Source organism: Sinohyriopsis cumingii, chromosome 18 (assembly GCF_028554795.1).
Source record: "Sinohyriopsis cumingii isolate HCF-2022 chromosome 18, ASM2855479v2, whole genome shotgun sequence".
In the NCBI taxonomy this organism is placed as follows: domain Eukaryota; kingdom Metazoa; phylum Mollusca; class Bivalvia; order Unionida; family Unionidae; genus Sinohyriopsis; species Sinohyriopsis cumingii.
The window spans coordinates 48,047,620-48,065,266 of NC_142978.1; the positions used below are offsets into that span (position 1 = coordinate 48,047,620).

General features: G+C 35.8%; 1 protein-coding gene across 1 annotated transcript in view; it reads left to right on the plus strand.

Annotated features, from left to right (window-relative positions):
* The window catches only part of LOC149776577 (kinesin-like protein KIF28), a 132,079-nt gene that overhangs the window by 48,973 nt on the left and 65,459 nt on the right, over positions 1-17,647 (plus strand). The window contains exons 12-14 of the mRNA XM_089941058.1: positions 3,566-3,629; positions 5,757-5,885; positions 12,158-12,324. Coding sequence (XP_089797184.1) covers positions 3,566-3,629; positions 5,757-5,885; positions 12,158-12,324 — 360 coding nt within the window. The remainder of the gene's footprint in view (positions 1-3,565; positions 3,630-5,756; positions 5,886-12,157; positions 12,325-17,647) is intronic.

Sequence of the window (17,647 nt, forward strand, 5' to 3'; positions counted from 1 at the left end):
ACTGCATCAGAAAATGATGCAATCAACTGTGGATGATGTGAGCATGATGGTATTATGCAATGTTACATCATTATTCCGGATGTTGCTGCAGTCCTACTGGAGAAATTTACACAGTGAAACATAGAAAATGAGGTATATGAATATCTTCAAAACGAGAGCCAATACAAATTTTTCACGGTTATATTCGTGTTCGGCACACCAAAATACTACAGATTAGGGCCTTTTCAAGTCAGTAATGATTTCACTGTTGACCAGTGTTATAACAAAATATTTCACAACAGATTATAATTATCAATGACTCAAGACAAGAAGAAGAGAAGTATATGCCTTACAATTTCATAAGAAAATCACTTCTTGGGGCTGATGAATACAGTGGATAAAAAACGTAGAAGGGGTGATAGTTTTCATCAGCATTTCTCCCATGACAGCCTCCATTTCTAAAAAAAAGTGGCATCATCTTCACACCACTCTTACCACAGATCCCAATAGGAGGAAGGCTTCAATTTGCAGTCAAATGGGACAAGATTTACCTCGAAGATCAATGGACTCAATAAGTCATTTCTGAGGGACATTGCATCACTTCCAGCACACCTCCTCCTCTGTCCACAGACCCATCAGCTGCAAAAGTCCATTCAGAGCCACCACCATGCAGCAAATAATAAACAACCTTTCCCTGAAAAATTCTCCAGGTTATTGTGGCTACTTTTGTTCTCAGAGGCAAAGAGCACTCTGTGTCCATAGCATCAAACTATAAGTGCCATCAATCAGTTCTTTTGCATTGATTGGTTCACAATAGAAAGACCATCCACATTTTGAATGCGGTCCAAGAGGGAACTTTTGCAATCAGCTTGCACTTTAAAAATGTATATCTTCACATCCCTGTTCACATGACTTCCACGATCTTCCAAGAAAGACACTGTGTACAAATTCAGAGCACTCCCATTTGGACATCAGTCCCTGAGTCTTCACTTGTCTGATGAACTGAAAAATGGCCCATGTTTTGTTGACATTCTTAGAGCATGAAATTATTTCCCTTGTTACACTGCTTCTACATCTGGGCTTCCTTGTCAACAAGGACAAATCTGACCTAGTACCATCTCAACAATTTGTTCATCTTGGTATGGAGTTCAACAGAGATAACTAGAGTAAAGTCTCCATCAGGAATGGGCATTGATCAGTACTATGGTGCATTCTTTAGGAAAACTCTGCTCAAGAATTCCTTTGCCTACTAGGCCTGCTCAATGCTGCAGTAGACCACATTGTCCTAGGTCACTTTTTTATGCGCCCATTGCAAATGATTCTTTTATCACAATGGAGGTCAAACATTTGCCCACCGGACCATCCTGTCATTTTCTGCACAAATATTAAGTACATTCTCCAGAAATGCAGCATCCTCACTTGGCCCACATTGGGTATACCTCTGCAAGTACAACTGCCAGAAATCACTGCATGGATGCAAGTACAGAGGGTAGGAGGCACACCTACTAATATCTTTTCAGGAAGCCAACAGAATGGTCTCCCTTAGGAACCTTATCTGCATATCAATATATTAGAGATGAAACCATTTGGAAAGCATTTCATCAATGTCAGGAATTTTTAACTGAGTTCTAATCTTATCTGACAATACTATGGTGGTGACTTACCTCAAACAGCAGGGTGGAACCAAGTGCCCAAACCATTGCATCCTAGTGTGGGACTTTCTAAAGTGGCATCTTCAGTAACAAATCCATGTCCAAGTTCATCATATTCCAAGTTGACAAAACATACTTGCAGATTCATTGTCCTCAAACAGTCAATTTATACAGACAGAATGGTCTCTCCATAACTCAGTTTTCACACAGATATGTGCCTAATGGGACTAACCGTAGGTGGATCTATTTCCAACAAGGTGGGATACCAAACTCCCAACCTTTGTCTCAACTGTCCCAGATCCAAAAGCCTGTGAAGTTGATGCACTGTCCATAGATTGGAATGGCCTGGATGCACACACTTTCCCACCAACAACTCAGATTCCAATGGTGATACAGAAAGCAAGATTCTTAATATTCTGATAGCACCACTCAGGTGGAAGAAGTCGTCGATCAAATATGACTTCATCAATCTTGCAATGGAAATTCCAAGGAAAATGGAGACAATCCCTCATCTACTCAAACAAACAAGATGGCAGTTGTTTTGTCCCAATTAGCCAGAGCCATTGAACCTGTACATCTGGATCATGTTAATCAAGCCCTCAAAACTAAAGTTTTCAAAACCGATTGTGGGGAGAATCACTCAAGCAAGAAGTCACTCCACTCTGAAAGCATACAAAGGCAAATGTCAAATCTTAACATAGTGGTGTTCACAGGAAAACATTTTACCTCAGCAGGCATCTATGCCTCAAATAGCTAAATTCCTCCTTTGGCTCTTTGAAAAGGAAAAGTTAGAACCAAGTGCAATAAAAGGTTACCACTCCACAATCACTAACACCCTGGATCATCGTGGAAGAGATATCTGACCTTCTTCAACTTTGATTATACATGCCAGAAATGCTGGCTCTGTGCCCAAAGTGGAATCTGTGATGGGTACTAACCATTTGAACCATGTTCAAGTGCATCATAGGTTCACCATTCACATAAGGCCTACTTCCTCACTGCATTGGCAATCACAGGCAGAATCAGCGACCTGATTAAGATCCACATTCTCCAGCTTTTATCTAAGAGACTGAGTTCATCCCAAAGGCTCAGCCCAGTCTGGTGTGATATTTAATAATGGCACAATATTTCACCTTACCAGGACATTTGACAGCTTCATAAGTATGTTATTTCACAACTTCGGCTGGATTTGCAGAAAGGAAAAATTCTTAATTGAAACCACTCCCTAACAGTTGGAGTCATAATGTCTATTTTCCAGTTGGGTTATCTAGAAGTTGTCTAGTATACCCTAGGGTACTGGATATGGCCTTTCTGGGGTAAGGGGATGTATCTCCCTCCACCTCTTTCCTATTCTTCTAAGGTATTATGATTGGGTAGAGACCAATTTTCTTCTAGTAAAATATGTTTCTTTGATAATACAGTAGGGAATCATAATAGACATACACCCTCCCAGCCACTTCACTGTTAAATCCATATAGAGGGTGTGCCAACATTCCGGTAATAACTGAAATATTTATGAGATTTGCCACCAATCCCTGTGCCAAGGGGAGATCACTCTAACTACCACCTAGCTTTTTTAAGCAAAACGTTTTATCTGGGAGGACTGGATTTGCAGGGCTGTAGAAGTTCTAAGATATTATGACAGGGTAAGTATTCATGAAGAAACATTTTACTTGAAAAAATTGGTTTTCAGAATGTATTTTTGAAAACAAATGTTTTGTAATGTGACAAGTTTTCACATTTTCTGTTTAATTCAAATGAAATTTATGAAACTTATTGAATAACATGTTTAATAAATAATATATGAATTGAGCAGCCATGTAATATCTCCTATATATAGTTTTGTGGAACTGTCTGTACAAGGATGAAAAATGTATCATAAAATTTAGTAAATTATTTAGTGAAATTAAGTATGCCAACATTATGTTTTTCAGGTACTTCCCGTATTGGCAATAAGAGTGCTTCTCCCCGACCAGAAATCTTGCTAAATGGACTTAGGTAAGAGGGAGCTGAAGAGATAAGATGTACATCTATATCTAGTGTATTTATTTCTGCTTGATGCCATCTACTTTCAGCTTAGATCCAAATCTGCCCTATCTGAGGCAGTCTGCTAGTGAATAAACAAAATGGGATCATTACATTATGACATCATTGCACTATGAAATCTGAAGGAGGTTGGGTTGAAATAGATTGGATGTAAAATTATGATAAAATTATGAAATGTAACAGAGAAAGGATGTAAAATAATGTGACCATTACATTATGTCATCATAGTGCTATAGTAAAATTTGAGAGGGATTGGCTATTAAGTGATAGGGTAATATTCACAGTAACAAGTATGTCAGAGAAAATTATGAGGTGAATGAAAAGTATGCGACCTTTGGAACTCTTCCACGATTTATGACCTGCGTTTAATTGTCTGTCAGGATTTCTGTTGCAGAAAACTAATGTGATCTTAATAAATATGTTGTACTGAAAAACACACTCACCAACATTCTGAAAAACTCACTCCCCAAGATACACTTTTCTTCATGCTTTTGATAGGAGGATTCTATGGTTGTTTACCAGTGCAGATTTAATGTATTTATTATGTGATGTGATTTGGATTTTTAACGTAGCTTTAACAGTTTTCCAGTCATATCGCTACGATGTCTGCTATGTGGCATTTTATAGTGATGTCTAGCACTGGGGTATCATGCCGCAGACATGTAGCATGATGTCCCACCCAGTCACATTATCCTGACACCGGGCCGACCAGTCCTAACACTAACCTCTTAATGCTGAGCGCCAAGCGAGACAGCTGTTAGTACCGTTTTTGTAAGTCTTTGTTATGACTCGGCCGGGGATCGAACCCACGACCTCCCGCATCCGAGGCGGACACTCTAACCACTAGGCCACCGGAGTGGTCTGTATTTATAATACTCATTCAGCTATTATTTTATGGGCAATTAGTGGCGGGATACATTTCCCATGCTTTCCTCTTGTTATGTCCCTTAATTGCGAATAAATATAATTCTGCCAAGAGTTACACAAGACAATTCACACCTTCCTGTATGTTTTTGGTGATTTTGGATTGATTGGACCCTTAGCTTTATCAAAGCATTTTCACAAGTGATCATCCATAGCGCACTGTAGTTAAATAGCTGATATTTACATAAAATGATAAGTAGAACAAATGGTGTAACTGACCCTTATCTGCCGTCACATGATATGATGACAGATCTAGGTCTGTGCTCTTCACATTTTACACCCATGATAATAGTACTCAGTATACTATTCAAGGTCATGCAGTATTTCCATCTGAAAACCTCGTTCATGTTTTCCCATACAAATGCAGTAATCTATAATTCCAATACACAGTATTCAGTAGATTCCTTTTTTGTAGTAACAAAGTTTTCCATCTGTTAGCACATGTCTTTTGGCATCCAAATTGGGATTTTGATATTTGGGTATCAATTTTCAATATCAAGGTTTATTAAAGCAAGATAATTACAGTGTTCTCCAGATTATAGAGCAGTCTTCGTAGCAGGTGACTTTTTACCATCAGAACAAATACTGGTAAATATAGTTTTAATCTCATTTTGTTTCCACAGGTTTACTGTGGGAGCACAATTAGTATGGTTAATCCTAAAACACCATCCTTTTATAAACAGCATAAAATACATCCAGACAGAAAAGTTAAACAATAAATACCAGCAAATAAAACGATAGAAAAACACACATCATTTGATCAAATCATATAATTATGTAACATTCTTGGTTTGGTTTGGTTTGGTTTTCGTCTGCTTATTGCCATTTTTCAGCATATTATAGGCTATATATGGCAGCCAGTATATTTGGTGGAGGAGGAACTTGGAAAAACCCTTGGAAAAACCTCTGACCCATGGGAAGCTACTGGCCGATTTTCTCACATACCCACATCAGTTGAGGCAAGACATATAAAGGTGGGATGTGATTGATATGTAAAGACATGTGCCTTAGACCACTCAGCCACCCAGGGCCCGATTTCAGCCATGATTTAATAGAATTGTATTCAAAGTCAGATTCATTGATCCAACATTTAGGACAAACACTTATTTCCATATGTATGCATATTTTTACATAATATATTGTGTTAAATTTCAGCATCCAAAAGGAGCATGCAGTTGTCAGCAACAGCAATAACAAAGTTACACTTAAACCACAACCAGGAGCCAACATTCTTGTCAATGGCACTAAGATCACCAAGGAAACAGAACTTCATCATAATGACAGGTAATGAAATTATACCATGGCGAAAAAATTCTGTTTACAAAGATATTATTTTCAAAAGTGTTTGATACAGTTTTAATTGTCATTTATTTGCCAAAGAATGGATGCTATAAATATTGCTGTATTTACTTTTCTTGCCAAAATTTATTCATGTTAAATACAATAATGTATTTCACAGTATTTTGTAACATGAATTTCATAGCATACTCTAGCATCGATTTCATATCATCCTGTAACATGGATTTCATAGCATCTTGTAACATGGATTTCATAGCATACTGTAACATGATTTCATAGCATACTGTAACATGGATTTTGTAGCATCCTGTAACATGGATTTCATAGCATACTGTAACATAGATTTCATAGCATCCTGTAACATGGATTTCATAGCATACTGTAACATGTTTTTGTTTTTTCATCCACTTAATAAAGAGCCTAATTAGATGAAATAAAGTGATTCTGTCCATGTTAAATGAATGCATGCATGAACTTCTGAATATAAATCAAATGTTTTCACATATCTTATATGCAGATTGTTTTACATATCATCTTGTATGTAAATCATTTCACATAGCTTGTAATTTCCAAGTGTGACAGCTAAAACAGACCTGCCAACCCATACAATTTTGCTTTAAGTCTAACAAAAATGACCCATAACATACTGACTTGCAGAATGAAAGCAAAATCTTCAGAATTATGATTATTGCATTAAATTCCAGATAACTGGCTTGTCCATGTTTGATCTGGATCCAGGTTTCATTTCAGATTAGTGGAGTTAGTCAGGGAACCAGACAAGCTGTACAGTAGTACCTCAGACTGTACATATTTCTTTATGCAAAGCGTCTGCTTGATCAAACTGTTGATTACAGAATTTGTTAAATATGACATCCAGGAAGTGTTGCATGTTAAAGATGAAAGGGAAAATAAGCCTCTTAACAGGTGTCAATAACCAGTACAGAAGAAAAGAAAGGATATTCAGATTTTTATGAATAAAAACAGGAAGGGACACAATTACATTTATTGGACATCACATGTCAATTTGAGTATGTCTCATGGTAGGAGATATGATTGCTGTCAACATGTGAAATGGAAAAAAATTCCAAGAATTACTTAAAGTTGAGAGACAGCAACAAGCCGTTGAGCTGCATAGGGTTTGGAACTAAAGTTTGTGCAACTGTACTAGTGGTAGATAAAGTCAGCGTGTACTTTACAAACTTTTCAGTTGAACATAATGTTTCAAATACTGAACATTTCAAATGCAAATTGTATTCAACTTTGCAATAGCAGTTTATTATACTTTGCTACACCTTACTGAAAACCAGTCAGACTTATTGAAAAAAATAAACTGCCTTACTGAGACAGTCTTGTTAGAGTTGGAAAGTCGGCTAAAATTAAACCTTGGGATATAAATGGAGAGGGGAGGGAGGAGATTTTAGCTGTTTACAGCAGACTTAGAAGCAGGATCTATACCTTTGTCTTGGGGCCATAAGTTAGATTTACCACTTTGGTGGTCTAAATGGTTAGACCATTGGCCTTGGATGTGGTATGTTACAGGTTTGAACCCTAACCAAGTCATACCAAAGACTAATAAAAATGGTACTAGCAGCTGCCTCATTTGGTACTTAACAGTAAAAGGTTAGTGTTAGGACTGGTTGACCTTATGTCAGGATAATGTAACCGTTTGGGACATAATACATCATGTCAGTGGCATGATGCCCCAGTGCTCAAAAACTCCAAGATTTCTGTCATCTCTTAAGAGAGCACCATTTCACAATAACCAAGATAAACATAAATTGCAGTGAATCTTCTTACTAAAATGTACAGTGTAGAAGTTAGTGTGACACAAACACTGATTAATCTCATGACAGGTGCTGATTCGGTTGTCTTAATTCAGGTCAAAAATGACATTGTTGTAATAGTAAGTTTTGTAAAATCCATCTTTCCATTATTAATTATGGAAGGTAAATCAGTTATAGATCAAAGCTGAATCAAAGACTATATCATTACTTTTGTCTATTTTTATAAACTGCTTCCCGCATGCAGGTGCATCTAGACACCCCAGCCTCATTTTAGTGCAAGCTTCTACCACATTTCATTGTAAACATATATGGCTGTCCCTGTCATATCTCCATACAAGTGCTTTCCGATGCATGGTCATTTCATAGTGCCACCTGGTGGGAATATTCCCTCTAGTAAAACGGGTATTTTGGAAGCTCCTGTGATGTCATATCATGTACTACAATACTAAGTGAATCCTAAATGATCAATAAAAGATAAGCGGACATAAGAAATTCCCTCAGGATGCAAATTGCTGATATTGCTGTTTTAGCAAGTAGAATGGTAGAATCCAGACTATCAAGTCAATTGTTTAGAATTTATCTCAGAACCTTGTTAGTAATCATGAAAGAAAACTGTTGCATGAGCAGAAAAACATAACAAAACAAACTGAAATTGCATATTAAACAAAATTGACATTGTGATTACCCAAATAGCACATCAAACAGCATCTACAATGATTCCCAAATAGCCTATTAAACAGCATCTACAATGATTACCCAAATTGCACATTAAACAGCATCTAAAATGATTACCCAAATAGCCTATTAAACATCATCAATAATGATTACCCAAATAACCTATCAAACAGCATCAACAATGATTACCCAAATAGCACATTAAACAGCATCTAAAATGATTACCCAAATAGCCTATTAAACAGCATCTACAATGATCACCCAAATAGCCTATTAAACAGCATCAACAATGATTACCCAAATAGCACATTAAACAGCATCAACAATGATTACCCAAAAAACCTATCAAACAGCATCAACAGTGATTACCCAAAAAATGCATCAAACAGCGTCAACAATGATTACCGAAATACAGTGTGACACCGCTATAACACAGTAGTTGGGAGCCATAGAACCACACCGTGTTATAGACCGAACCATGTTATAAGTAGCCAGGTCAGTTAGCTGAAGAAAATGATGCATGAACCCAAAAAATTGCAGGGGGGTAGGTAATAAATGCAGGCGGTAAAATATGTGCTTCATCGGCACAGTTACCATCTTAAATTGATGCATATTAAATGAGAAATACACCTGTAGTGAAAACAGAGAAGTCATATATGATAGTTTACTTTATTTAGAGAACCACGAAGTTATTCCATTGAAAATATGCACACACAGAGATTTAAAATATTCAGTAATTTTGTCACAGGTCATACTGGTCTGAATTCAGTGGAAAAACATAACACAATCACGTAACGAATGATGAAGCACATTTTTTTCTTCAGTACATCCCATGTCAGTAAAAATTAGTTTGCGTTTTAAGCTGCCATTGGTAGCATTCATAAGCATAAACTTTTTCCCTGCAAAACGGAAACTTTCACAGCACAGTTAACATGTTCCAGTCACTTTGGAAAATGCAAAAATTCATCAGATTCCATTACTTTTATTTAAGTTTGGTACTGACTTCCTTTGAAGAAAAGTTCTTTGTTTTTATTGAAGATTGTAGTTGGCTTTCTTTGATGAAGGGTGCATGCATTATTGAAGTCACCACTAAAGGCCAGCTTTGGAGAACGAAACAAATGCTCTTTTCTTATTGTGGCGGCAACATCAAATAATTTTATTGCATGATTACACTGTCTGAGTACTGAGTACGCTTTCTTAACAAACAGTGTTTCAAAGGTAATCTGTTTCCTTTGAAATTTCAGCAAACTATTTTATCTGGGTACATTTTTAAAAAGGATGTGGCCGTCGTTTGGATTATTCTAGTTACTCTTCCTCCCTGCCCATTGAATAAACCAATAAGTAATGTTTTTAAATAAATAAATTTATATATATATTTGTGGTAGCAGCATGATGCTGCCTTCTATGCATGCATCAGAAATTTAACAAAGGGTCAAGGGATGATAGAGACGCAGGTGTTCTGGTCTGATGACAGGGATTATTACAGAAAATGTGAGTGTTCAGAAGGATTTAATTCTGAGTGAAAAGAAGAGGAATTCTACTTACCATCCACATACAAATTTCAGTCTTTGTAAATATATTAATTACTGGCAAGTGGCCGAAAATCTGACAAAAGATAGATTACAAGATTTGCCTCGTCCAGTTGATCTCCGTTACCTGAAATGTCAACAACAAAAAAGCGGATATCTCACAACATACAGTACTCATGTTTGATGTCAAGATAGCGGATTATGATATAACAGTGCACTGTTTAGATGGTTTGTCAATATGGACGCAGAATTTGTTTATGTAACAGTAGATACATTTCAGTGCATTTTATATTCAGTTTGCAGCTTCCTTTCATGGGGCCTCTGAATTTCTCCACTCCAAACCAATGGTTGTATATACAAATTTAAACAGTCAACAATTTCGCCAATAAAAAATTTGCCAAATGGTATATTTTGCCACAAATAAGGAAAAAAGTCCAAGTTTGCAACATTGGCGAAGCCCTACACGATCCTAGAATATACTTTTTATGTCATTTTTTGTACTTTTGAGAAGAAAAAACTACTTTTTCGTGTACAAGAAAAATACATATAAAATTTCAGGAGCCACGTCACAATGGTCTTGTAATATTCATACACGATCTCTTCCCCAAAATGATAATAATTTTTTTGTTTTTTTCATACTTTTAAGAAAGAATTTCTTTTCGTGTACAAGAAAAATACATGTATATGAAATTTTGAGAGCCACACCACAACCGTGTCATGTCCAAATTCATGTTATAATGGAGCCTGCTGTAGCAGGATCACACTGTAGCCCATTAAACATCATTAACAATGATTACCAAAATAGCACATTAAACAGCATCAACAATGATTTCCCAAATAGCCCATTAAACAGCATCAACAATGATAACCCAAATAGTACATTAAACAGCATCAACAATGATAACCCAAATAGTACATTAAACAGCATCAACAATGATAACCCAAATAGTACATTAAACAGCATCAACAATGATAACCCAAATAGTACATTAAACAGCATCAACAATGATAACCCAAATAGTACATTAAACAGCATCAACAATGATTTCCCAAACAGTACATTAAACAGCATCAACAATGATAACCCAAATAGTACATTAAACAGCATCAACAATGATTTCCCAAATAGTACATTAAACAGCATCAACAATGATAACCCAAATAGTACATTAAACAGCATCAACAATGATAACCCATATAGTACATTAAACAGCATCAACAATGATTTCCCAAATAGCACATTTAAACAGCATCAACAATGATAACCAAAATAGCACATTTAAACAGCATCAACAATGATTGTTGCCTTGATTCCTACATTTTAGTCAAGTCTGTTTATGGCATGCTAACCTGGGAATTACTGATTGATGTACAAGTAAGCAACAAAGATGCTAATTATCAATATATACTTTAGAAAGAAATAACGAACACTAAATATTGAATTGAAAGGCTTTAAAAATCAGTGTGCATTGTTTCCCAGCAATATGTGGATGCAATCTGCTGGTGATGTGGTGATCTATGGATTGTACAGTGGAACAAGAGACATAAGTAGTGAGCTAAATTTCACTGGTAGGGACCAGGAGGGAAGGACTCAACCTCATTGCTGCTGTCATATTTTATTTGGGAATGTTTTCATTATGCAATGTTTTGGATAGTAAATTTACACCCTCAGGATCAAACACAATATCAGACTCTTACAAGAATCTTTGTCTATGACAAAGATCTGCATGGTGGATTGTATTATTCTTTCATACTATAGCAGGTAATAAGACATTGGAAGGTAAAACATGGTGGGCTTTTTATAAAAACCTGGTGAATACTGTCTTCTTACAAGCTTAATACAGTGTATGTTCAAATGATTCATTGATCCAGATCTCATTTTTCCAATCACTTTTCACATATATTATCACCTTGTGAGGTCATAAATGATGTCCTGTTGTCAAATTTGCCATTTCCAGTACATCTAAATATATAAGTTTTTCACTCCACTTTATTGCATATAATGAGTTTTTTTTTATCAAGCTGACTTAATTGGAAGTGGACATAACAGTCATTTTTCCAGCAGCCACAGCAGTCCAACAAGTGTGTTAAGTTTTTTGTTAAAGCTTTTCTGGAATGTTTTGATTGTAGGATGAATATGCAGGCCTTGATAAATAGAACTTGACATTTGTATTCATTCCAAATGAGCTTATGATATTTTTGAATTATTTCAAATTAATAGATTTTATCTGGAATGATCAATTCAGAAGATCTCTGTATTCTTTCCCAGAGTGTCATTTGGTCCTAATCATCTGTTTGTGTTCCACCATCCCCAAGACATGGCCAAACAGATGAACGAAGGAACCTTGTCAGAGGAGACCCCAACTTTTGAGAGTGCTCAGGAAGAAATTGCCAAAGAATCAGGGTTGATGACATCTTCCGATGGGATGTCAAAAGGTACATTTTTTTTACTTAACAGCCATTTTAGAATGAAAATCAACTTCAGGAAAGTCTCAAATCAAGGACACATCATATAGTGTTCTATACTGATCCAAATTTTCGAACCAAACTCAGACCCTCCTGGTCTTGAATCGAGTGCTTATACCACTTTATTTGATCTACTTAACAGATAGGTAAAGTGGTATGAGCACACTTTGCGTGCTTGGTACTGGCAAGATATTCCTTCATACCAAGCTTATCAAGTTCATGGACACCAGTCAATGAGATGGTCCTAATAAAAACATTTCACACAGATTCCATGCCTTGAAAATGTTATATAGGTTGTATTATTTGAGTTTTCTCATGAATTGAGGAAAGAATGAAATATTAAAGAAACTGAACAATATGATCCATTTCTCACTTCCTATATATATATATATATATATATATATATATATATATATATATATATATATATATATATATATATATATATATATATTGACTTATAGTTCGAGTCAAATTGAAAGCAACATAGATCCTGATCACACAGTGCAGATCAGGGGCTGTAACGTTTGTTCTACTGGTTACTCCTAACAAACTATTACACAGATTCAGATCTGCTTGTGCATTTTGCAATGGTAAATCTATGTGCAAATTGCAGTTGGATGTGATATATATATATATAGTGAATGCAGTAATTTTCAGCATTCTTACACTTTGTTTGACATTGGAACTTTTTATTGGCTAAGGGGCCCCAGGTGGTCTAAAACACTTGTCATTACCAATCACTACCATATCAGCTCTGTCCTCTAGGGTTCAAGTCTTGGACTTGGCTAATGTCGGTATGTGAGAAAGCTTGCCGATACCTTCCTACTGGGGGTTTCCTGGATTCTTCCTCCACTATTTATATTGACTGCCATGTATAGCCGATCTTGTGCTGAGAAATGGCATTAAACCCAAAACAACAACTTTTATTGACTAAGAACTATCAAAGAGTACTTTATATTAGCCTGTACTTTATTTTAGCCTTGTCATACTGTACTGTATTTTAGCCTTTATCATACTGTACTGTATTTTAGCCTTTATCTTACTGTACTGTTTATTAGCTTTTATCATAGTATACTGTATTTTAGCCTTTATCATACTGTACTGTATTTTAGCCTTTATCATAGTGTACTGTTTATTAGCCTTTATCATCCTGTACTGTTTATTAGCCTTCATCATACTGTACTGTATTTTAGCCTTTATTATACTATACTGTATTTTAGCCTTTATCATACTGTACTGTTTATTAGCCTTTACTCTATCATTATACTGTATATTAACCTTTATTGTATTATGAAGTATTGTATATTAACCATTAATCTATCATACTGTGCTGTTTATTAAACCTTTAAAGATCATACTGTACTATAAAAAAACCTTTACTTTATCATACAGTATATTGTATAATAGCCTTAGCTGTATCACAGGGGACTGTATATCAGCCATTACTCTATTTTACTGTACTAGTTGTTAACCTTTAATGATGATACTGTACTGTATATTAGCCTTTCTGTGTCATACAGAATTGTGTAATTGCCATTAATGTATCATACAGTCCTGTATATTAGCTGTTACTCTTTCATACTGTACTTTTTATTATTCTTTACTGTATCAAAAAGTATTGTTTATTAACTTTTCAATTTAGAATTACAGTGCAGGAAGATACACAAATTACAGCTTTTAGTTTGTAATTAGTGTCCTTAACATAAGAATTAACTCAACACAGAGAACTTTGATACTGAAAGTCATTTCTCAGAATCAAAACTCCAACTTAGAGAAACATTTTCAAGTGTCAGATTATTATCCTCAGCAGTTAAAGCTCTTCCTTTAGACTCAAACATCACTCTGGCAATTCTATGGAAGTCAGCTCCATCCCAGAATAGTCCTGCATTTATACTTCTTCAGGTATCAAACATATACCTTCATGAGTCAAAATCTGGCTTCTGCAGTACCATAATTCCCTCACTTTAAGGTCAAAATCTTGCTTCTCTAGTGCCATACTTTTTTTTTTAAGGTCAACATTCTCCAGTACTATGCTTCTTTCACTTTAATGTTAAATCTGCCTTCTCCAGTACATACCTCCCTCACATTAAGGTCAAAATCTGACTTCTCTAGTATCATACTTCCCTTTATTTAAGGTTAAATCTGCCTTCTCCAGTACCATGCTTCCCTCACTTTAAGGTCAAAATCTGCTTTCTCCAGTACAATACTTCTCTCACTTTAAGGTCTAAATTGCCTTCCAGTATTGTACTCCTCTCACTTTAAGTTCAAAATATTCCTTCTCCAGTACCATACTTCCCTCACATTAAGGTCAAGTCTAACTTCTCTAATACCATACTTCCCTCACTTTAAGGTTAAATCTGCCTTCTCCAGTACCATATTTCTCTCACTTTAAGGTCAAAATCTGCCTTCTCCAGTACCATACTTCCTTCAGTTTAAGGTTAAAATCTGCCATCTTCAGTACCATACTTCCCACATTTGAGGGTTAAACTCTTCCTGTAATGAAGTTATAGCTTGTTTCAAATATAAAATGTGTGGAAGGAGAAAGAGATAAGGAGGAAGAGGAGCTACACACATCATAAACAGAAGTTAATGGACTGAGATCATAAATGTTTGGGTGTTGCCATTTAATCCTAAATAAACTTGTACAGGTGTTAGGAATAAAAAGAAATAAGCCTACCTCCTTTTCTTCCTTATCTGCATCCTTTCCTGTTATACAGTAGGGTTCTTTTTCATTATTATTCATGCACTTAGTAAAGAAGACATTTTACTTAAAAGTTTTAATTTATTGTGCAATTCTTCAGTCAGTATAAGCTAGAAGACATGTGACAGTAAGTTTGATTTTGTTTTTCAGCAAAATCTAAAGGTAATATGAGTGGGAAGTGCCTAATTGATGTTTTAATTCTGCATGGCTTACTTCACCAATAGTCTGCATATATTGACCTTTACATTCTCATAATTAATTCAGTATTGTCCAATCAAAGTGTGAATTTATATTCAGAATCTGCCTACAGTAAAATGTTTATTTGAATACAAAGTAGGAAATATTGAATGTGTCAGAATTTATAACTGATTATAATTTTGACCATAATTTTTTAAGTGTCATCTAGAAAAGATAGGTTAGCAAATGTACATATTTCACTTGTCATGAACAAGACAGTCCTGCACCTGGCCATCCAAGCCAACATCCCAGGTTAATGTATGATGCAGCACGCTCTCAATGCTTTTAGGTTTTATTTTTATTATCTCTATCAGCCACAACAACCCATATGCAGCAACATGTGTGACATGCTTAGGATTTCAGGTTGAGATTTGTTCAGTCTGCAGGCCTTAGCTTTTGAGATTTGTTCAATCTGCAGGCCTTAGCTTTTGAGATTTGTTCAATCTGCAGGCCTTAGCTCTGTTAATAATGGATGAAATTAGCTTTACTATATTGAACAGTGTTGTACAGTGATCATGCTTGTTATGCATTACCAGAAGGGTGGGCTTACTACACTTAGTACAGACAGCAGGCACAAATATGTTGCATAGTATTATGTTTGTCATGCATATAATAAGAAGGAGTGTACTTCTCTCAGTACAGATGGCAGACTCTTGCGTGTGTTGTACAGTGATCGATACTTGCCATATTGCATTATCATAAGGAAGTGTACTTCACTCTGCACATATTGGCAGACTCTCTTGCCTATGGTGTACAATGATCATACTTGTCATGCATTATGATACGAAAGAGTGTACTTCACTCAGTACAGATGGCAGACTCCTGTGTATGTTGTACAGTGATCATACTTGTCATGCATTATCATAAGGAAGTGTACTTCACGTGACGGCACAGATTGGCAGACTTTCCTGTCTGTGCTGTACTAGTGATCATACTTGTCATGCATTATGATAAGAAAGAATGCAATTCACTCAGTGCAAATGGCAGACTCTCCTGTCTGTGTTGTATAGTGATCGTACTTGTCATGCAGTATTATCATAAGGAAGTGTACTTCACTCAGTACAAATGGCAGACTCTTCTGCCTCTGTTGTACAGTGCAGTGATCATACTTGTCATGCAATATGGTAAGAAAGAGTGTACTTCCCTCAGTACAGATGGCAGACTCTCCTGCCTGTGTTGTGCAGTAATTGTTCTTGTCTTGCATTATCATAAGAAAGAGTGTACTTCCCTCAGTACAGATGGCACATTTACCTCCCCATCATAGCCTTCTCTTTTTTTAAAAAATTTGAATGGACTGCTCTGTTGGCCTAGTGGTTAGAGCATCCGCCTCAGATGAGGGAGGTAGTGAGTTCGATCCCCGGCCGAGTCATGCCAAAGACTTACAAAAATGGTACTAACAGATGTCTCACTTGACGCTCAGCATTAAGAGGTTAGTGTTAGGACTAGGTGTCATGATAATGTGACTGGGTGGGACATTATGCTACATGTCTGTGGCATGATACCCCAGTGCTAGACATCACTATAAACTGCCACACTGGAGACATCATAACGATATGACTGAAAAATTGTTAAAGCTGCATTAAAAATCCAAATCACACACACACACACACACATACACACACACACATTAAATTTGAACTTGTCCCAAGACCTGAAATAATTCCTGGGTGCTAAAACATAAGTGTTAATCACATTTAACCTACTGTGTTTTCTGGCACACAAGTCAATACGTTTTTACCTGGAAGTTTGGGCTTCATCTTGTTCTCTGAATCAATTTATATGTGGATTATGTCACTGAAATTGCTATAAGTTCCAGTAATACCATGATTATGAGATGTAATTGATAAAATCCAAGACAGGTAACATGATAGCTGTACCATTCTTGTCCAATTAACATGGCATTTAGTCATTATAAACCATAGCATTAAATCATTATAAACCATGGCATTAAATCATTATAAACCATGGCATTTAATCATTATAAAGCATGGCATTTAATCATTATAAACTATGGCATTTAATCATTATAAACTATGGCATTAAATCATTATAAAGCATGGCATTTAATCATTATAAACCATGGCATTTAATCATTATATAGCATGGCATTTAATATTATAAACCATGGCATTTAATTGTTATAAACTAATATTGCTGCTTCAAGTTTGTCATTATTTTGTATGCATTTGTATATGCTTATTTTTTCTGATTTCTCCAACATGACACAAAAGAAATCAATTAAAGGATTCACAATTCAGTGGCGGCATAATATTGTCTATTCACTGCAGTGGACTGTACTGATGTAAAGCATATCATTTGCCCCAAAAACAATATATGAAGTAATTGAGTGTG